This window comes from Manihot esculenta, chromosome 1 (genome assembly GCF_001659605.2).
Source record: "Manihot esculenta cultivar AM560-2 chromosome 1, M.esculenta_v8, whole genome shotgun sequence".
NCBI classification, from domain to species: Eukaryota; Viridiplantae; Streptophyta; class Magnoliopsida; order Malpighiales; family Euphorbiaceae; genus Manihot; species Manihot esculenta.
Window position 1 is genome coordinate 34,110,895 of NC_035161.2, and position 22,378 is coordinate 34,133,272.

At 33.8% G+C, this 22,378-nt stretch overlaps 3 protein-coding genes across 7 annotated transcripts; 2 read left to right on the forward strand and 1 right to left on the reverse strand.

The window, feature by feature from the left end:
* Positions 1 to 692: 692 nt before the first annotated feature.
* LOC110601729 lies at positions 693 to 8,754 on the reverse strand. Of its 3 annotated transcripts, none has more exons than XM_021740054.2 (16): positions 8,509 to 8,754; positions 8,315 to 8,390; positions 8,094 to 8,207; positions 7,722 to 7,819; positions 7,506 to 7,589; positions 7,226 to 7,356; positions 6,971 to 7,043; positions 6,826 to 6,871; positions 6,637 to 6,746; positions 6,320 to 6,427; positions 6,159 to 6,215; positions 4,962 to 5,023; positions 2,746 to 3,058; positions 1,727 to 2,565; positions 1,500 to 1,610; positions 693 to 1,007 (listed from the first exon to the last, which is right to left on the reverse strand). In XM_021740054.2, the coding sequence occupies exons 1-14, from the start codon at positions 8,572 to 8,574 to the stop codon at positions 1,813 to 1,815; spliced, it is 2,091 nt and encodes a 696-aa protein (XP_021595746.1). In that variant the 5' UTR covers positions 8,575 to 8,754; the 3' UTR covers positions 693 to 1,007; positions 1,500 to 1,610; positions 1,727 to 1,812. The 3 variants fall into 3 exon arrangements, with proteins under 3 accessions (XP_021595746.1, XP_043814824.1, XP_021595081.1); XM_043958889.1 differs by having other exon boundaries at positions 693 to 1,128; XM_021739389.2 differs by lacking the exon at positions 693 to 1,007 and having other exon boundaries at positions 1,275 to 1,610.
* Positions 8,755 to 10,286: 1,532 nt separating this feature from the next.
* On the forward strand, positions 10,287 to 17,013 carry LOC110603092 (ubiquitin domain-containing protein DSK2a). 3 transcript variants are annotated; one of them, XM_021741822.2, is made up of 9 exons: positions 10,289 to 10,768; positions 12,447 to 13,202; positions 13,701 to 13,912; positions 13,992 to 14,105; positions 14,355 to 14,413; positions 14,598 to 14,626; positions 15,759 to 15,848; positions 15,933 to 16,073; positions 16,433 to 17,013. In XM_021741822.2, the coding sequence occupies exons 1-9, from the start codon at positions 10,531 to 10,533 to the stop codon at positions 16,435 to 16,437; spliced, it is 1,644 nt and encodes a 547-aa protein (XP_021597514.1). In that variant the 5' UTR covers positions 10,289 to 10,530; the 3' UTR covers positions 16,438 to 17,013. The 3 variants fall into 3 exon arrangements, with proteins under 3 accessions (XP_021598253.1, XP_021597514.1, XP_021596733.1); XM_021742561.2 differs by lacking the exon at positions 16,433 to 17,013 and having other exon boundaries at positions 10,287 to 10,768; positions 13,704 to 13,912; positions 15,933 to 16,362; XM_021741041.2 differs by lacking the exon at positions 16,433 to 17,013 and having other exon boundaries at positions 10,290 to 10,768; positions 15,933 to 16,362.
* A 1,777-nt stretch (positions 17,014 to 18,790) lies between these two features.
* On the forward strand, positions 18,791 to 22,325 carry LOC110621051 (catalase-2-like). Its single transcript, XM_021765081.2, is given in 9 exon segments — positions 18,791 to 19,189; positions 19,288 to 19,384; positions 19,470 to 19,747; positions 20,263 to 20,275; positions 20,278 to 21,038; positions 21,156 to 21,245; positions 21,473 to 21,540; positions 21,630 to 21,723; positions 21,925 to 22,325. Coding segments are annotated over 9 exon segments (1,476 nt in total). The 5' UTR covers positions 18,791 to 19,174; the 3' UTR covers positions 21,985 to 22,325.
* Positions 22,326 to 22,378: the final 53 nt, after the last annotated feature.

Below are 22,378 nucleotides of genomic sequence, written 5' to 3' on the forward strand. Positions count from 1 at the left end.
TTTTTTTTTGTTAAAATATTTTAATACTTTAGTGGGAATTTTGAAAATGCTCATTTATTATAATGAATAAATTTCAAGATAAAGTAAAAGGTAAATCTATTTTCTTTCACATTCCTAACTGCTTTTTTTTTTAATTGATAGCGTGCATTATGAGTTCTATATAGACTTCAATAAAAAAAAAATCTCAAATTAAAGTATGAACGTCTTATTATTTATTAAATTACTTACCATCCAAATTTTAAAGTGTATGAAATAATATATTTAGGTACTACAACCATTTTTTAATTTATAATTTTAATTTTTTAAGTTAATGGTAGTATTTTCGTAAAATGTAGATCTTTCTAATGCAAAAATGTTGAAAGAGGTTAAAAAACATGTGCAGGTAAGCTTTAAAAATATTTTCTCTTTTATTTTATTTGGATGAAAGAAGAAAAAGGAAAATAAAGATGGAAAATAAATATAATTACTTTTTTATCCCTATAATTATTTGTTTTTATTACAATTATAAAGGGTAAAATAGTTCTTTTACAAGGCTAAAAGAACAGTGTGGCTTTTGAAATTTGAAGTACGAAAGGTAAGAGATGATTAGTAACTTTAGAGTGGCACTGGCACTCCTTGAGCTGCACCCATTATGACACAAAAGGATGATTCGTAAATGAGCAGCAACCATAAATGCTGTCAGAACAATGATTGATAATGGTAATGGGCATTTACCCAATAATCCAAATGATTGTTGTATACCAGACTATTAATTATTTTTTATTTAAATTTCAATTGAATTTTGAAACTTACAATTTTATAAGTTCTGAAATACTTTCACTACCTTTTGCCCAAATATCAATAGATAGACATGCTCCCCCGTCAATTCTGGCTTCGACGCTCTGGGCTGATGTTCTTTCCTTGTTCAGCTTGTGCCTTGATCTAGGTGACTCGGCCAATTTCAGAGCCTGCTCGGCGCTGGAGATTGGGTTTGAGGGGGGAGGTTGCCTTTCTTGTAATTTAGATCTCTGTACATGAATGAGCCCATGTTTTAACTTGCAATGGGCATTGAGCCCATATCTTATTTTCATCAAAAGAAAAATAATGACACGGAACAATGAAATTCATCGAGAATTAGTTGGAAGAGCTCTAATAAAAAAAAGAAAAAAGAAAAAACAAATTACGCAAAGTTTATAAACATATATTAACTATGCTTTTTTAGCCTAAATAAAAAATAAATAGACCCTACCACTATGGGATGAAGGGAATTCAAAAAATATACAATCAAATACGTATTTCACACCATATAAAGCTAATTATTGATATTCATCTTAGATTAAAGGACTTTCTAATATATCAAATAAGTTTCATTTCCTAGTAAAGTGTACAGCAAGCGTCCTCTCTCAAACTATTTCACAACTGAATCGCTCAAGTGAGACATTCCATGCTCTTACACAATTACAAACTGATTAATAATTTAGCAATAATGTACAACATTAAAACTAAGGTGAGTTGCTCACCTAAGAATGGTAATTCTATCAAACTTGCAAAACCGAATAATCATTTCATTTTGTTAAAAGGGAGGTGTTGAAGTAAAACAAGCGGCCATCAGCTTCTTGGTTTCACTGAACCTGGCAGCGAAAAATGAAGATAATGTCATTTTTTGCAAAAATTCATGACATGCATACATACATTTATGCACAGGGGTAGAAAGAGAGAGAAAAAGAGATTACTATTTATTTCATACCTTAATGGCAATTCTGTTCCCTAAAAACAAAGACCAGCAATGCTGCTCCATAATGGTATGCATGTATTTTACATCAACTAATACTCTCACCTCCTGAAAAGACTGGACAAAGAAGGCTGACCACATTTCCCCTTGACCAATATCTTTTCGAGTTTTTCAGTCTTCTCCTTTACCACCTCTTGCAATAATAGATGGCAATCTTTCTTTTCTTCCCACTTCATTTTCTCGTTGTTGCTTAAATTACTAACCCCAGACAACACATTTGACTGCTTAGACTCATAATCATGTAACAGATGATGCTTCATTTTGTTTATCACCTTAATATGTTCTCTACCCGTATCCTGGCACTTCTCCTGAACAGTTTCGTATCTATCATCATTCATTGCCTGGCCTTGCAAATGATGCTTTTTTTCCTCTAACATATTCTCTCGCATCATATTTAGTTCTTCTTCAGGCAATTGACTTGTCTCATCTGGTTTCTGATGCTTCTTGGACTCCTCCAGGAATTTGTCTTTCAATGCCACCTCTTTCTTACGTTTTCTATCCTTCCAGACTTCAATTTGATGCTTCTCTGAATAAGAAGGTTTTGCATCACTTTTCTGTTCAATGGCAATAGGCTCTTCCCTCCCAACCTTGGTTCCTCCTTCAGTAAGTCCACTGCCCAAGGTTTCCAAAATAACTTTGCCAAGAACAAATCTAGTCTCATCTTCATTCCCTTTCCCAAGTAGAAAGTAGTCAATCATGAAATTCTCTCTTCCACTTTTGTAAGATTCAACATCGTTCAACAGCACATCAAAAAGTTGAGCAACAGAATTTCCTGTTTTCTTTGGTACAAATACCTGAAGCATGTAATGCCAGTCTCGTGTCATGATAAATCATTTTAAGATATAAACCAACAAAATTAGCCAAAGCAATATGTAGAAGTTGGTATGGCAATCCCAAGCCTTCGAATATGAAAGTGAAAGTTAGATTAATTGCACACAAGTCACATAAATTCTAAATTACAAACGCACACTTACCAAACCAGAACAAGGGGAAACTGGGTATTTGGACATGGAATGGACGAGAATATCTCTATCAATCAAAGCACCAACAGAATCTCGAACCAGTGCTGCTAAATGACTAACTTCTTTTGCAAGTTCTTTATCTGATTTAAATTCAGATATCCCTGAGATCTCAGGTATAAATTTAACTTGCAATTTGGCATTCTCTCTTGCAAATTTAACACCTTCCTTCCACTTTCCATGATACAGGACAGAAGCAAAGACGCAGACAACAAAACCATCTTGTGGATTAGTGACTAACGCTTGGTGAAATGCTAGTAGTCCAACCCTGTTCCACATACAAAACAAGATCAGATGAGGAACTTGACTACATACTATATATTAATATGAACTATTCACTATACATTAATATCTTATTATTTATTTTTAAAAGTTGAATTACTTGCCCATTTTAAAATTTGAAAGCCTTATTTGTCTCTCAAAGACTTATTTGATCTACTTTAAAATTTTAAAAACTTATTTGATCTAATTTATAGTTGAAAGGTTTATTTGAACCTAAAAAGAAAAAAATTAAGGCCTTATATGACCATTAGCCGACACTTTAAGGGCTAAAAAAGAGCTTTTTGCCTAGAATATATGTGCAAAATTATTGAACTAATCATGAAGTCAACATATTAAGGAATCTGGTTATAACCCACCAAGACTTATTGATCCAGGGCCTCCATCGTCAACGTAACACAATAAACTTCCTCTTTTTTGAGAAATAACACAATCATCATATTATAATGCATCATGCATTTGAAAATGAAAATGATAACAATTTTTTTAAAAAAAGTTGATCCAATGCCTAAACTTATAACTACAAGGCAACACTTCCCATTTAGTAACTTATGCAGAGAAAAGGAGTTGTGCTACAAAAATAAATAAGAAATGTTTGGACAATCTAAGAATCTTAACATTATACCCTTTATATTTAGGGCTAATATGTGGGAATTCAGATCTTCACTGAAACCTGGTTTCAAGATTATGCATCTATAGGAAAGAAGGAATTCCAATTAGTTAGAGGTAATGCTAGAAGCTCCGAACTAGAAAAAAGAGGGTTAATGAGCCCAAAAAAAATCCAAATCTTTACACACATTTGCAATTTTGACCAATCCTTTCAATTTTAAATTGTCAATACAACCAAATTTGAAAAGAACATATGCAAAAGTACTATTGCTAACATGAAATATATTTTCTTCAGAATCCTTTTGACTTTCATGTTAGTATGGATATTATGCATTTGAGTTTAAGGCCCTAAATCAGAATGTTAATTATATTTTCAAAAACCACCAACTATTATTTAATACCTATGGCATTGGATTAGGGTTAGGATCAAATTTAATTTGGATACACTTAATACCATGCACAATAGGAAAAATGAAGAGCATAAGTAAAGGAGAGAATAACAAGAAATACTTCAAAAACTAACATGAAAAGCAAAGGGAGATAACAAATATCTAAGATGCGCAAAAACTATATTGATCAACTTGCAAATTCAATTTTGAGACCACATAGAAGGATGCTAATTTATGGGTTCCATGCTAATTACAAAAGAATAATAAACAAAATCCTGCATGAACTCATATTTCCAAGTTTGCTAAATAATATCGTATATCCTCATCAAGGAGCAAATTCCTACATCTTATATCACATCCAAAGCTTTGGTTAATCTTTCGGCATTCTCCATTAGAACCCCTTGTTGTGGCCTCAAAAGTTGCCTCAAGGCTCATGGTGAATTACTTTGCAAAGACCAATTTAACCTCGCATGCCATGGGACTAATTATGGCTACACCACTAATCTTCCTATAAATCCTTCATCATGCTCTGATGGGGGGTTAATATTAATAGTAAATCTAGGAATGCACTTTTTTAGACAGTGACATTGGTAGAAAATCTTTAATGGTATAATGTTCGGAAAAATGATTTAGGTATCAAATTATCCGGCCATTTCAGTCTGAAAATTAGGAAACATTTAAGGTTCTTTTAGTTTTAATTGGGGGAGGGAGGGATTTGTGAATTACTCCAAGCTAGTTTTAAAAAAAACACCATTACACCAAACTTCTTCAGACTCAAAAAATTTCAAGGTGGTCAAATTGCGCAAGAAATGACAGGCATGATGATAATTTATAATGGTGATATCATCTTATACTTGAACTATAACTGAACATTAAAGATCGCAAATTTCTTACCATAGACTGCAGTCACAAGGTCGATCACAACCAACCAGCATATCCAAATTGAAGAACAATTTCTGTCGAGGGGGGAGAAAGAGAGATTATTCTACAAATAGGAATCTCACAGGCAAATCAATTACAGAATATGACCAAATTCAATTGTGACCTTGTGAAGGACATGCAAGCAGTACAAGCAGGAACACACAATATACTACTGATTTGAAAATTGTCTCAGTAGAAAGGGACAGTCTTCAGTCAAGTATTTGACACTTCCTGTTCTAGATATGGCAGAGTTTTCAGAACCTACGAGGGCTATAGATGGATCCCTCCACAGTGGCTGTTGTGCTGATAAAGAACAATGCCATGACTGAAACAAAAGAGCGAATTCAATCCCTTGGGAGATCCAAAGCTTGACCATATTGGTAAATTTAAGAAGCCCTTGTTCCATAAATCTTTCATAAATTTATCATCTTAATATGCCAAAATTCTATGTTTGGTTGAAGGATTTGAAGATGATTTTAGTTTAAATTGTTGGAATGAAAGTTAACCCACTCTTTAATTAATTAAATTTACAAATGAATTCAACATCATGAACATGAATGACAAGTTATTTCTGAACTTTTAAAGGGGAAGGTTGTTGCCAGGTTTTAACTCCTAACGTCCTCTATTACAAGTACACAGCTAGGCACTCTACCATTTGGCTATTTAAGGTGGATTTGGAATTAAACTAAGGATACCAAACACTTAATTATACCCGTAGATGAAGTTATGAACCTAAACAACTAGATTATAATCAAATTCAAATATCACCATTTTAAATTTCTCCATCCAAATAAAATGTAGCTTCTCCAAATAACAAACTATTCCAACTTTCTTTTCAGAAGACAAATAATCATATTTTATATATATGTGATTTCCTTGATAATTAATATTTTAGGATGAAACTGTGTCTCAATTACATTACTCAAAAGTTGCTGAATAAAGTTAAAATGTTTTTTTCACAACAGCGTTATTTTCTCCAACAAAAATTATCTTGGAAATATGCTCTCAAGTATTTCAAACATCTTACCATATTAAAGCAAAATAATACTAACAAATTCTGAAAATTTAATTTTTACTGAATCACAACTATATCCTTGCATGTCATAACAATAGCATCTTTATCATTGATAAATCAGTTCACTTCTTATGCCTTTCTTGTCCAAAGCTTACCATCAGCATCGTTGAACTCTGATATATTTCAGCAGCCTGTTGATTAAGGTATGCTGCCTGCAATCAGGACTTCCTAGTCAGATGTAACACAAACTAATGATAATAACAAAGGGGCGAAAATTCTTGCAATGCATTAAGTTGGACACTGAAAATCTACAAACATGAAATGGAAGAAAAATTCCAAGTAGGTTGAATCTCTGAAGCAAACAGATAGTAGATTCAGCAGCTCCATAAGATAGCATGTAGTTCAATTCCATAATTATCCTCCCCTGAAAAGACACAAAATTCCATTTTGGTGAGAATATGATGAATATAGTGGAATTTGAATTAGACAACCATAGGAATCAGCACAAGGATGCAACATAGCCACAGTGACAACAGACATTAAATAATGGAAAGGAAAAAAGAAACATCACATTCATAGAGGACAAAAACAATACAGAATCTCAAGACAATAAATCAGGCAGCAGGTAAGTACCTTGTCCAAACTCATGAGAGAAGATGAAAGTTTAAGCATTGCAATTTCAGTCTCCTTTGAAATTGACAGTCCCAGACGGCCAGCAATCCTTAACCCTCGCAAGATTCTAGCTGAATAATATAGATTGCAATATAATTCTAGTTAAGTTGAACAAACAATATATTCACCCATCACATCCTAAGTACCCACCACAATCTTCTTGGAATGACAAGTGAGCAGGGAGTATGGTTCGTAGCTGACAATATCACAAATTAAAATGGAGAAATCTTAGAAAACTTGAAATAAAACATTCACTGGAAAATATTTTGCTAATAAATGAAAAGGAGGAAATTACCTTTAAGGACCTTAAATCTGCTAAACCATTGGCATAATCACATATTTGATTCATGAAAGGGTCAAAGAATAAACTGCTCCCACAATTTTAAATGTAAAATACCAAGTTAGATGATATTAAAGTGAACTTAAAGTTAAGGTCTTATATTTGTTGTACTTTACGACATAATCATCATAGCATATTTCTTCACATTCTTATTGCATGAATTTTAAAATGATTGTCCCTGAAATAATAAAAACAAACAAAAAATTATACCTGTTGATTGTGAAGTCCCGATGCATGCTATTTCTCCAGCAGATGAAGTCCTTTTCATCACAGCCACTTGGCATTTGATATAAACGTACCTTTTCTTTAGCATGTTTTGCCACTGTCCCAAAACTGGATACCTATCACCCAAATAATAATAATAAGCACATGCCAAATTATGATATGCTTACTGGCTGCAAGAATACAAATGTTTGACACTGATATTCACAAGTCAAATATAGGAATAAGCATCTATGCCATAGTAAGTAGTAAATGAAAACTTTCAAACCTCAAAAAGTGAACTTTTGATATGCACCCTGCATATGGGAAATCGTCGTCCAACAATCTCAGAAAGATGAAATTGCTTCCTAACCTGTAATAAGATATTAAAAGTCGAGAAAATTTTGAACTCAACCAACAATGAACTCGTTACCATTAGAAATCCACCAACAATAAATAGAAAATAACATAAAATATAAGGGAAAAAAAAAGGGACGAATAAAACCTGTTTAAGTTTAGCTGTGGTGACCACATCAAAATCTTTAGGTATTCTATGAAGAAGTAAATCTCTCACACATCCACCAACTAAGTAAACTTGAAATCCTGCATTTCACAGGAAAATAAGCTATCTGATCAGAAATCAAGTAAGCATCCATGTCAATCAAGATTGACATTTTTGCACACTTAACAAAAGACCAGAATCAAATAATATCGGCTCCAATGAATGATTGGCAAGCCATACCGGCCATAGTGCACGATTCAGCTATGAAAAGGTATTGAAGAAAAACTGCTGCCCATTTAATTCACTGACGAAATAGTTTCCAGACGCAGAAAGCATATCCAACATCATGGAGACCGACTAGGGAAAAAAAATTACCTTTACCACGCAGAGTTTTCAAAACAACCCACAGGGAAGCTGGAATCATAGAACGGGTCACGCCAACACGCCCTGCATTTATCTTTTTCCATCTCGACATGTCAATAATGGAACCTGATCAAGCATTGGAGTTGAAGTCGCAAATAATGATCAAATAAGCACTCTTGAACTAAAATGAAATAGTTAAAGATGCAGAGCTAAAATTCAGAGTTGGTGCTCACTTCGTTGAGACCCAGAGTCAGAGCCCCCCATTCCAGGGTATAATCGAGCTTGTTCAGTTAAAGTAGAGTTGAACCTCTATGGATGAAATTCCAAAAATCAACAAGTTTATCATGAACGTCACATAATGTTCGACGAATTGCCCAAACCAAAATACAATAAACAAATAAGAAAATAAAATAGACAGGTTTATGACCTGTAAGTTGGTTAGGGATTTGAGAGGAGATAACAAGCCATTTTTGGCTCTAAGGAAAATCGCCATTAGAAGATGAAAATCATGGCGCGGGCGCCATTACACTTTCCAGTAATCTGAGGCGATCTTGCGGGGGGCTAAATTTTAGCTCGCGTAAATGATAAAACGCAGCCGCTCTGCTGATAGTCGAAATTACCCTTCCTGCTTTAAAGCCCAAGGTAGATTGTTGAAGGGACCGTCATCGGACAGCCCACGGTAAATGGCCCGGAATCGGATTTTTTCTTTTTTTTGTCCCCTCAAAGAATCGTGTGATGATATTTTGGGCTTCTTAATTATTTATCCAAACATAAATATTTTACGTATTTATTTTCAAAGGTAAAATAATTAATGTTTTTATTTAAAATATTTGTAATTTTCAGGTATTTAAATTTTAAATATGTATAAAATATTCACCCACATTGTACAAAAATTAATTATCTGTATACTGAAATAACAAACAGAAGGAAAAGCGAATAATAAATAGATAAGAGAAAGTGAGAGCAAAAAATTAATCATGTAGAGTAAAATAAAAACATATTATCCATTATTTTATTTGTTGAAATGATACAAAAATTTAAAATAAAATAAGATTAAATATAATTATTATAGTTAATTTATATATTATTATAGTTTAAAAAATAAATAATAATTTTAAAAAATATATATATAAATTATGAGATAGGAGAAATATTTATTAAAATTTAGTTTAATAAATAAATAATTTATTTATTTTTAACTTAAATATCTCAATTTAAAAAAATTTAAAATCATGTATCAATTTATTTATTTTTAACTCAAATAACTCAATTTAAAAAATTTAAAATTATGTATCGTCTTACAAAAATTTATTCTCGTTTTATAAAATGAATATTACAAATGGATAGTATGTAAATTAGAGATCTTCATCATTAATACGATTAATATGATTTATCTTTTTTTGTTTTGAATTTGTATCATACTTAAATAAAAATAGAAAATTTATTATTTAGGTAAAAAAATTATTATTTTAAAAAAATATATTAAAATATTATTAATATTTTAAAACGTCTGTTAATTAATTATTTTATAAATTTTAATCGATAAATATAAAATATTATTAATATAAAACGCTAATTAATAAATTTTTTATAAAAATTAAAACATCAGAAGTATTTAAATCACATATAAAATATTTAATTTATAAAATTAATAAAAAAATTAATTATTATATTTTTTAATATATTACACTCAGTAAATTTAATTTAATAGTAATTATATCTGAGTAAATTTGACAGATATTAAATTTTACTCTTTTAATTTTTAATTTTCGGTTAAATTTTTTTTTTAATATATTAATAATAATTTAATTAATTTTTTAAAATTATGGGATAATTTGCCCATAATAATCGGAGTAAAACAGTAATTTTTTCAAAAAAACAAATGGGTTCTTCATGAATTTATAATTTATTATTATTTTTATAAATTATTTAAGTGGGCATATACACGGTTAATAACATGGACTGTAGAGGCCCAAGCCACTAAACATGGAGTAATAAATGAAGTAAAAGCCCAATTATGAAAACGTCTATACAAGCGTAGCATGGATCGTGGAAAACACTGCCGCCAACTCTTACACATGGCACCACAGTAGCCGGAGAGAGTGACATAAACTGGAACCTAAAGCGCGTGGAGTTTCCAGGCGCTAAAACACCTCAATACACAACCTATATACCTTAATGATTTAGCTGGGTCAAGTCACCTTCGATCCTCACTCCCAATACTAATATAAATATTAAAAAAAGTATTATCCATGTTTTATTTTTTTTAATTTATTTTTTTTTCCTTTCTTAATTTTTTTTTCAGCATCGCGATTCTTGCGATCCCTCACTCTCTTTCTCTCCGTATTGGATTTCTTGGCGATTATCTCAATCTAGGGTTAGGGTTTCAGTTTCGGTCTGGGCTTCGCTGTCCTTTCTTTGGATTAATTAAAGAGCTTGCCTAGAGAGTATGGGAGGAGGCAATGGAGCTGCAGATGAGGTTAGCGAATCCAACGGCGGTGGGGATGAAGTCACCGTCAATATTAGATGCTCTAATGGATCAAAATTTTCTGTTGGGATAAGCCTATCCTCGACGGTTGAAGCGTTTAAGGCGGTACTTGCAGGGAAGTGCGATGTGCCGGCCGATCAACAGCGGCTGATTTACAAGGGTCGGATCTTGAAGGACGACCAGACCCTGCATAGCTATGGTATATCCAAATCTATAATTTGATTTTTTTTTTTTAATTTCCTCATATGTTCATACTTTATTTTCTGTGAATTTTTAAGTAATTTTGAATTATTCGGTTGGAAAAATGATAGACTTTTTGGCAGAAATACGATGATCTGCGACATTTGATTTTATTGAAAGGATTAGAGATTTCTGCTTGACCTATTTATAATTATTACTGAGTAATGAATTATATTTGCATCTTATTGTGATTATTTGTGAAATTGGGGACGAAATTTCACTTTGGGGAGTCAAACTAAAACTACAAGTGTAGGACGATTGCAAAAGAGAAATACCCACCAAAGGAGGAGGCAATGCTTGTTTAATTTGCTTGCTTTCAACCTGTATTAGTTGGAATAACGAGAGGATACATACTCAGATGCAGTTTACCAGGATCAGAGAACATATATGAAAACGCAGGGGAACAAGAATAAACTTCAATAACTTCATGAATTGCTGCTTGGATGTTATTAAAAGCTATAGCTGACTCGAAACGAATCAGATTAGAATTCTCCATAAAGCAATACAACCCCACTTTACAATATTTGCCTGTGTCAAGCAACCTTGCAACGTCACCTCCTTCACCATTTTATGCAGTTAGCAGTGCAGCATGGTTTGCTGCCTCTGTTGCTACTTGCTCCTGCCACTATGCCATACTCATTGCTACAATGGTACTTAAGAGCATAGGCTGTGGTTCCCTTTATTCCCTGTATAAATTGCCCTAATGTGAACTCAGAGAAGATGCATTTGGCTTCATAGCACTACCACATGGTATTTGCATAGAATAGAACTTGAGTTATATTTCCAAGCGTTGAACTAAATACTCCATATTTGGATTGTATCATATCTCTATGCGGTACTTCCTCTCTGCATATTTTGATATGATCCTCTTACTTTTCATGCTAAAATGTATATGGTTGCAATTATGTGATGCCTATGAACTGAAGGAACTTGAAAATCTTTGTGGAAGCCATCCATGGCCTCTGTTCCATTTACGTGTACAGTCAAGTGAGATGTATGAAGTTAACAAATATTTGGCACCAGTCATGTAAAGTACTGTATGAATAGAGAAGGAAGAGAAAGCTCAAATTCCCTGCCCAGTGTCTTAGTTGCTTTATTGTAGGGTGGTTAGTGTAGATCATATACAAGTAGCCTTAATTGACTTGGTCTGATGCACCTACTCATAACTTTGGATGGGTCTTTCTATACATGCAGGATTGATTGGCTTGCTTGGTTTCATTCTTATTGGTAATGTACATTTTAAAGTCATGTAATTTGTCACACTTCTTTTATTATAGTTCTTTTCGCCCTTGAGCCATGTTAAAAGGCAATTATTGTAACAGTTTTTTTTATTTTTACCTTGCTGTATGGAAAGAGAGAAAATGATTCTGATTGTACTACAATACATCTTTGCTTGTTTTCTGTTTGTTCTTGCTAATTATCCCTGTTCATTAGCTCCACTATGAAAAATTGATATCATACTTGCATAATTTCATATGCTTGCAATGTATTCCCTTTGCGTCAAATGATGTTCAATTTAGCAAGTAACTTCTTATGGAAGCATCTGTAACGCAGGATATAATTGTCAATTATCAAGACCTTTTGGTTTCAATGCATGATTTCATAGGATGTGGCTCTCTTTCTATTGTGATTTATAGGCTTGGAGGCAGATCACACTGTCCACTTGGTTCGCGGTTTTGCACCAACTGCGGCGGCCAATGCAGCTCCTGCTAGCAATACTGGAGCTCCAAATGCTGCTTCAGCTAACGCACAGGCTGTTGGTTCCAATGAAGGAGGAGCACTTGGAGGATCTGGTTTTGGAGCTTCACTATTTCCAGGACTTGGTTTAAATGGCTTGGGTGGCAGTGGTGGTATGTTTGGAGCTGGACTTCCAGAGTTTGAACAGGTGCAGCAACAATTGACTCGGAATCCTAACATCATGAGGGAAATCATGAATATGCCCGTTATTCAGAACCTAATGAATAACCCTGAGATCATGCGGAACTTGATAATGAACAACCCTCAAATGCGTGAAATCATTGATCGAAATCCTGAGCTAGCTCATATACTCAATGATCCAAGCACTCTCCGTCAAACACTTGAAGCAGCAAGAAATCCTGAACTCATGCGTGAGATGATGCGCAACACCGACAGAGCAATGAGTAACATTGAATCTTCACCTGAAGGATTCAACATGCTTAGGCGCATGTATGAAACTGTTCAGGAGCCTTTTTTGAATGCAACAACTATGGCTGGAAATACTGGAGGTGATAATGCAAACCCATTTGCTGCTCTTCTAGGGAACCAAGCTGCTGCTGGGTCAACTAATCCATCAACTACTAGTTCGCAGTCGACCACTGGTTCTCCTGCTCCAAATACTAATCCACTGCCCAACCCTTGGACGGCTGCTGGGAGTAAGAATTTTATCTGTCTTTTTATGGCGTTGAAGCTATTGGTCAAAGATGTTCAATATTCTGAAGCAGTTTAATATAAACCTCTGTATCTTCAATTTTTCTTCTACCTCGTTATTTTTTATCTAGACTGGTGGTAATTTGCTATAAGAGATTCCCTTTCTAGTCCATTTCATTGATGCTATAATTTGTAGGCAGAAATTTTTGTTATTTATCTGCCAATATGAGATGCCACAACCTGATATTTTGCTTGAAGATTTTGTGCAGATGCCTGTACCAGCATGTTTAAGACCTTTCCCTAGTGCTTGTGGAGCTTTATTGCTTTTTAATTTTCTTTTTCTTCTATTTTTTTTTACACCTTGAAAGTATTTGTTGAAGTATTTAACCTTCTTCCTTATTATTAACGTTTTATTTATTTCATTTTTTTTTAATTTTCATTGCTTAAAAATATAAACAGTAAGAAATAACTGATTGCTTTTTCTACTACTAAATGCAATTTAGCAGCTGGTGCCCAAACGAACACTACACGACCGAATACTACTGGGGATGCTCGGCCACCGGCACCTGCTGGACTAGGTGGACTTGGTCTTCCAGAGTTTGACAACATGTTTGGTGCAATGCCTGATGCTAATTTAATGAGTCAGATGTTGCAAAATCCTGGCATTTCACAAATGATGCAAAGCCTCCTTTCCAATCCTCAGTATATGAACCAGGTAATAATTTGTCTCGTCTTGTCTTGTTAAAATTCTTCTGATCAAAATTACTTGCAGCCTGACATCAATTTTGTGTCAGATTCTTGGAGCTAATCCTCAATTTCGCAGCATGCTTGATTCAAATTCTCAGTTTAGAGAAATGATGCAAAACCCAGAATTTCTCCGTCAATTGACTTCTCCTGAGACAATGCAGGTGCAAGAACCTGCTTTTGTTTGTGCTTTCATATCTTAGTCTATCATCATGTGCATATTCATGCACATGCCTTCTTATCAAACACAGTCTTGCAATTTGCAATTCGATATTAAATTGTTTTTGTTTAAGCTAATCATGGTGTCTCAGCATCTGTAACATTTGGTCGGGCATTATGTATAAGGGACTGGAAAATGGTTCTCATAATGTTAGTTGCACTAACTATAAGTCCTTACGATTTCTTTTATGCAGCAACTTTTGACTTTCCAGCAAGCCCTGCTGTCTCAGCTTGGTCGGCAGCAGTCAAACCAGTAAGTGATGCAGTGATTTTTTTTTTCCTTTTAGATCTTCTGAAAAGTTCTGTCAACCTTTTTAAGGAATTATCTAGACCTCTGATGAGTTTCGTTTCAAAGTTTTTCTGGACGATTCATGTTCTTCTGTTGGTTACTTGTTTAGTGATTTCTTTTGGTTTACTAAGTTAAATCTTTCTTGCAGGGAACCGAGTCAGACTGGTGTAGGAACAGGTACTGAACACGGTCTATAATATACTTGCTTTTTTGGCTACTGTTGCTAAACTACTATGTTTTATACTTTTTTCTGTGCATGATTAAGCTGTCTAAAAGTGAGTTGAGGTTGAGAAGTGTTAAATTTGGGCCATGCCTAATTCACCCCAAAAGCTAGCTCAAGGAGGAGGATTGCCTATGCCTCATACAAGGGGCACATTACCCCTTTCCACAACCGATGTGGGATTCAACACAACCCCTCACGTCTAGAATTTTTACTGGTGCGTGGCATATTTATGGGGCGCCCAACATCGGATGGGAAGGCTCTGATACCATGTTAAATTTGGACCAGGCCTAACTCACTCCAAAAGCTAGCTCAAGGAGGAGGATTGCCTATGCCTCATATAAGGGGGCACATTACCCCTTTCCACAGCCTATGTGGGATTCAACAAGAAGTTCCAAAAATATGTTTCATGAATTCTGTCATTTCTTCATTTTAATGCTGTTGTTCCCATGGCTTTCCATTAGTGATATTTAGCCCTTTTTGAGCTCTTTGATTTTCAAAGTAATTTAATAAGAATTTGTGTTATTCTATACATCAGCGTTTCTGGAAAGAATTATTAACTTTTGGTCTTTTAGTATGAAGAGCATGCATGCTTGTAGTTGACATAATTCATGGAAGGTGAGCAATAGGAAGGTTGCTTCATTGTGACTTGCATGTTACAAATCCAAACCTTGGGAAGCCTCCTTCTGTCGCATGTGAGGATGCATTAATTCACCTAGAGAGGCATCAAGTATACACGCATTGAGGGGTCATTGTTGTATATTCAATAAATACTATCAGATACTGCAATTAGGATAGACTTTTTTAGGGGTGAAATAAAATCTATGTTTAAGACTTCTACTTATGTTGTTCAAATAAAGTCTCATTCATCAATTACTTTTTCATATATCAATAGCAGTTGTTTCACCAATGTTTTTATCCCCCATATTTATATACCCCCTCCTGCAACTTCCTGAGAGAGGAAAACAACCTACTCTTATCTTTATCAGCAGTCTACACTACAGGCACGCATGCTCACATGCATATATACACTAGAAAACTTGAGAGATTAGGCATTGACTTGGTTTTTATTGTCTGTTATCATTGCAGGAACACCTAACAACATGGGGTTAGAGATGTTGATGAACATGTTTGGTGGCCTTGGTGCTGGCAGCCTCACTGTTCCCAACAGACCCAATGGTTTCTATTCTTGCCCTTGTTTTTCATTGTGTTCCTTTTTTGTCTTTTCGTCTGCATTGCACTTACTCCTCCACTTATTCTCAGTGCCCCCAGAAGAGCTTTATGCAACCCAGTTGTCACAACTGCAAGAAATGGGTTTCTTCGACACGCAAGAGAACATACGGGCGCTAATTGCAACGGCAGGGAATGTCCATGCTGCAGTAGAGAGACTTTTGGGAAATTCTGGTCAGTAATTTATTTATATTATATATATTTTATCTGGTTAGTGTCCGTTTGGACTGCTGAAGTTGGTCAGTCTAGACCTGAGTTGTATTCAAGCCCTCTTTTTGGGTATAAATAAGTTCAGTTATGATAGTTAGGGCTATGAACGTTCTTGGTGTGTCTATGATCATTGAATGATCTTGTTTCTCTCCCTCCCTCTCCATCTCAGTCCAGAATCTCTTGTACATACTTAAATATTACGATTTGTTATATGAATTGACTGCAAAGTTTCTCGAAGAACTTTGGATTACTACATTGTTTATTGGAAATATATACGTTCTGCTAATCTTAAGTTCATTTGTTCCCATTTCGTGGAAGAGAAGATTGAAAATGGAAGGAAAAGGGAAAGACTTGTTGAAAAGGTGCAAGGCAGCGTGTTTATGTTCCATCCTTACTTTTTGGGATCAGTATGGGATTTGGGAGGAGCAAACCAACTTTCAGTTGCTGCCCTGCCTTAAGGTGGATCCCTTGGTATTTCCCTTCTCTTTGATAATTTGCCGTACCTTCAAGCAATCATCAGTGGTTGGATGAGTTTTCATTCAGCGAATACAGCAAATGTCGCACCTTTTTTTTTTTTTTCCTTTCCCCAAAGATAAAAGGTTTCACATTTGATGGAGCCATAAAATGCTGAAATCAGGAGTACAAAGAAAAGGCCCCTCGCCCAAACACAAAACCTCCAAGTTACGAAGTCCCAGTACTCTGCCGAGCCAGCCTCCAATGAAATGTCATCCGAGAAAGAAATTAATAAATACGGTTTTATATGTATGTCTACATTATTAAATTTTTGTATTTTGTTAAAATTAGCCTCTTTTTTTTTTTTTTAAAAAAAAGAAAAGCATCATGAAAATGTCTAAATATTTTGTAATACCAAATTATTTGAGTTTTATTAAATAAAGTTTGAATACATATTTTAGTTTTGGTAATAAAAAATTATGAAACAGGAAAATGAATTGAAAAGGAACCTAATAATAGTTTTTTCATATTATATTTATATGAATTAGAAATAACACTGTAAATTTAATAGAAAATCTTCCTCGTTGTGAAAAGGTATTATTGATATTTTATAGTTCTATTACTCTTTACTATAATAGAAATTTTTGCTCAGAAAAAAAATATATAATATCATAAAATCAATTATTTTGACTTGGTATATATTCATATGATTGATAAGCAAGAAAAAAAAAACATATATATGTGTCTTCCAATTCATCTTCTTGTTTAACCATTCCTCCGCTTGAAGTTTGGCTTTGTAGTTGAGAGGGTTCTTCCTTTAGGAACAGAGAAGTAATACATCACGGCGGAGGAGGAAGGGAAGAAGCGGATGAAGCGTGGTGTAACCTTTTTTTTTTTTGAAGAAAATGAAATATTCATTACTACAAATCAGCAGCAAGAGCTGCGATGATACAATCAGGAGGGGTAACCTTAATTTTCTTTCTTTTTCTTTTTTCCAATTAAAATGTTGGTGATATAATGCTTAGACTTTTTTTTATCCATTTGATTTTAGTTAATGTTTGATTTTTAAGAATCATATTTTATTTTAGTTAAGGTTCGAGTTGGACTGCAACCTTAAACTAGAGCTATTATGGACCTCTTCTCTAAATCAAGGCTGAAATTAAAATTGGAATACTGCAGTTTGAAATGCTGGATGGATTTAATTTCAGTTTGATTTTAAATTTTAAAAATAATATTTTTTATAAATTTATACTACTTAAAATTAATATATAGTCAAGTTAACTATTAAATAATTAAATTTAAGGTTTTTTTACTTGTAAAAAAATATTACTTTCATTTAAATGTAATATTATTTATTTTTTTACATTAAACATAATACTATTTTATTTTTTATATTACGTAAATGGACACGTAGTATACGATTCTTATTTGCTCGATTTTCAATTTAATATTTATATTTATTTCATTACTTTTTTATTTGATTTTATATAAATTTTTTACTTTTAATTTTTCTTTTCTTCAAACTAAATTACCATTTAAAAATTAATTTAATTAAAACTAAAACTGAAATCATAAAAACTTATAACTGCTTTAAAATTGAATCAAAATCAAAACTATTTTCAAAATTATCAAAATAAAGCTGATTTGATTTGATCCGTAAATTAAATTTAATTATTAATTCCAAATAAAAATTAATTTTTTTTAAAATGGAAAAGTAAAATTTAAAATTTTTAAGATTTACTCAATTTGTACGTGTACATAAACCAACCTTTAGCCAGCTTCTTTGTGACATTCGCATAAAGTTTATGATTTTTTTATTATTTATACCTTAAAAAAGAAATTTAATTAAATTATATGAATTTTTCATATATACCACACATTCCAATTTCTTTTTAATATTTTGATTTCCTATTTAAGTTATGTTTAATTTTAAAAATAATATTTAATATTTGGAATCAATAAAATTAATAATATTTAAAAATTAAAAAAATTACATTACTAAAACTATTAATATTATCAAGAATCGCATTAGAATGATAGGGTTTGACTTTTTTTTCAACTTAAAATAATTTCATATTAATATTATATGAGAATTTTTTTTAATGAAAAGTTAATGTTATATGAGATTATTTGATTTTTTTTTCACAAATAATATTTCTGGAAAGATCTCAGTTAAATGTCGTTGTTATATATGAAAAGAGTTTTTTTTTTCTTTTTTTTTTAAAAAAAAGAGTATTACGAAAATACGAAAGTTGCTTCCGACTTTGGAAGCATTCGCCCCTTGCCATGAACAACGCATGTTTTCATCTTCACGAGCCTGATTTTCCAGGCTCCATCTTCTTCATCAGTTTGCAGAAAAACCAGAATATCTCAGATAAAGCAAACAGCTGGAAGCATGGTGTTCTCACAAATCCCTGTGAAAATATTATAAAATAGTATATTTTTGGTGAGTCAGTGAGTATTAGCTCGCCACGCGGCCATTCAAATTAGCAGAAGAACATAAATATCATCATTAAACGAAGCTTTCTTCAACCTGCACTTCCTTCTTCTTCCTTATCGACAACTTATTCCCCCTCGTCTGTGTCTCTCTCTTCCTCTAAAATTTCATCGTCATGGATCCTTACAAGGTTTCGAACATCTTCATGAATTTAATGTCTCTTCTTAATTCAATAGAAACAACTTTTTTTAATTCTTTTGATTTGAGCTCTTGTCTGTTTTCGTGCAGTTTCGTCCATCAAGCGCCCACAATTCTCCTTTCTTCACCGCAAACTCTGGTGCCCCTGTTTGGAACAATAACAATTCCCTCACAGTTGGCTCCAGAGGTAAATGGATTTTTCAGTTTCTTGTTTTCGTACAGAACCGACTGGGTTTGGCTCAACTGGAGGTGATTGTGCTGTTTTTTGCTAGGTCCAATTCTTCTCGAGGATTATCATTTGGTGGAGAAGCTAGCAAATTTCGACAGGGAACGGATTCCAGAGCGTGTGGTTCATGCTAGAGGTGCTAGTGCTAAAGGGTTCTTTGAAGTAACTCATGATATCTCTCATCTCACCTGTGCTGATTTCCTTCGAGCACCTGGAGTCCAGACCCCTGTTATTGTCAGGTTTTCTACTGTTATCCATGAGCGTGGAAGTCCTGAAACTCTTAGAGATCCTCGAGGTTTTGCTGTCAAGTTTTACACCAGAGAGGTAACACACTAACAGGAATCCCTTTTTGTTCGACGGATTCGTTATTTCTTTCTTTCTCCTTTTTCTTTAACAGTTCTTTTTTGGGAAAATTTTTCTTTAGAGGAGGAGCAATTGCTTTCAGATCCCTTTTCATTTTGAAAAAGCAAAAGGAACACACACACACACACAAAAAAGAACTTGCTTTCTTTTTCCTTTTCTCCATCTTTCTCATTGATAAACTTTCTCAGAAGATTAATATTTCAATTCATCAGGGAAATTCTATCAACATTCCTACTAGGTGTTTGTGTATTTTACTGGTTAACGATTTCACCTTTCTCTCTGATGTTGCCTCTGTATGTTCCTTGATTGAATTCGGCACTAGTTTTCTTCTCTTTGAGTGAATTTTCACAAAGCTTTGAGCTTCATGTTTCTTTATCTTCCTTCTATTCTCACCTGTTTCTTTGTTCCGGTGCAAGCGGATATTAATTGTTTCATTGGAAGTTATTCACTAAACAATGTATTAATTCTGGTTTCAGGGTAACTTTGACCTGGTGGCAACAATTTCCCTGTATTTTTCATCCGTGATGGGATGAAATTCCCTGACATGGTCCATGCTCTCAAACCCAATCCTAAGTCACACATTCAAGAAAACTGGAGGATACTAGACTTCTTCTCACACCACCCTGAGAGCTTGCACATGTTCACCTTTCTCTTTGATGACATTGGTATCCCACAGGATTACAGGCACATGGATGGCTTTGGTGTCAACACATACACTTTGATCAAAAAGTCTGGGAAGGCACATTATGTGAAATTCCACTGGAAACCAACTTGTGGGGTTAAGAGTTTGTTGGAAGATGAGGCCATAAGAGTTGGTGGATCTAACCACAGTCATGCCACACAGGACCTCTATGACTCGATTGCAGCCGGACACTACCCTGAGTGGAAGCTTTTCATTCAGATAATTGATCCTGATGATGAAAACAAGTTTGATTTTGATCCACTTGATGTGACCAAGACTTGGCCTGAAGACATCTTGCCCTTGCAGCCTGTGGGTCGCTTGGTTTTGAACAGGAATATAGATAATTTCTTTGCTGAGAATGAGCAGCTTGCATTCTGCCCCTCTATTGTGGTGCCTGGTGTCTATTATTCAGATGATAAGTTGCTGCAAACTAGAATCTTCTCCTACTCTGATACACAGAGGCATCGTCTTGGACCAAATTATCTGATGCTTCCTGCAAATGCTCCCAAGTGTTCTCATCACAACGATCACCATGATGGCTTCATGAATTTTATGCATAGGGATGAGGAGGTATGCCCTCTTTGTGTGAACATTCACACATGCACACCTCGGGGTAGAAGAATGAGCTTGCATCTTAATTATTTAGTGCAACCATTTATTATGAATTTATGATGGATGGTTTTTCAGGTTAATTACTTCCCTTCAAGATATGATCCAGTTCGTCATGCTGAGAAGTACCCTACTCCTCCTGTTATTCTAAGTGGCAAGCGCGATAAGGTTTGTTTTTGTACTATCTATTTCGATTGTTTAAACGGTTAGAAGCAGAAAGGAAAGTACAATTCATATGATTTAGACCAAAATGCTAAAGTGATTCAATGAACTAATGTTTTTGAGATCCTTTTGGAATGTTGTATCTACACAACTGGAACTTGCATTCAGTTATGTACTTGTGTTAGTCAATTAGACATGTATATTACTAAATCATCACTTTGTCATTGTCATAGTGTGTCATTCCAAAGGAGAACAACTTCAAGCAGCCTGGGGAGAGATACCGTTCCTTTTCACCAGACAGGTATACTAAATTATCATATAATTTCACAGTTTTTTTTTTGTTTTTCTTTTTCTGTTCACCTTTAAACTTATATATGAATTCTCTTCCAGGAAAGAGCGATTTATTCAACGTTGGGTTGAGGCCTTGTCCGACCCAAGGGTTACTCACGAAATTCGCAGTATTTGGATCTCATACTGGGCTCAGGTAAGTTTATGAGCTGGCGTGCGCGCGCACACATTAATATTCAGATTATCTCTTGCTTGGATGGATGATCAACTTAACTACCATACAACTAAAAATCGCTTCGGTGTTTGATTAATTTGCTTTTCAAATGATCTTGCGATTGATTCTATGATCTGTCACTGTATCATAATACTTGGTCTAATTTTGTTTTGGTGGATACAGGCTGACAGGTATCTGGGACAGAAGATTGCTTCTCACCTCAACATGAGGCCAACCATGTGAAAAAGCATAAACAAAGTCTCAAATATTCATCATACAGGGACATTATTCAATCTAATTACTGTAGCTTTATGTGGATTCAGTAGTTTAAAGAAAAAAACATTGCAGTTTTGTTTGTGAAATATACTAAGAAGAGTCTTTGTAATAAGATGTGATAATTAGTAACTAAAGTGTTAAATGTAAGTTTCTTTGTTTTTATTAAATTTCCCACCATATATTTCCTAAAAAAAGAGAAAAGATTTAAAAAACAAAAAGAAAATTATTTTTAATAACCAATCAATTCCCGCTAAATGGACCATTTCTAAAATAACAATGAAATAATTTTCTGCAAATTACGGCCAAATGAAGTATACTCGAATCAAATGCATTATAATATGGCTAAATAAAATTTGAAATT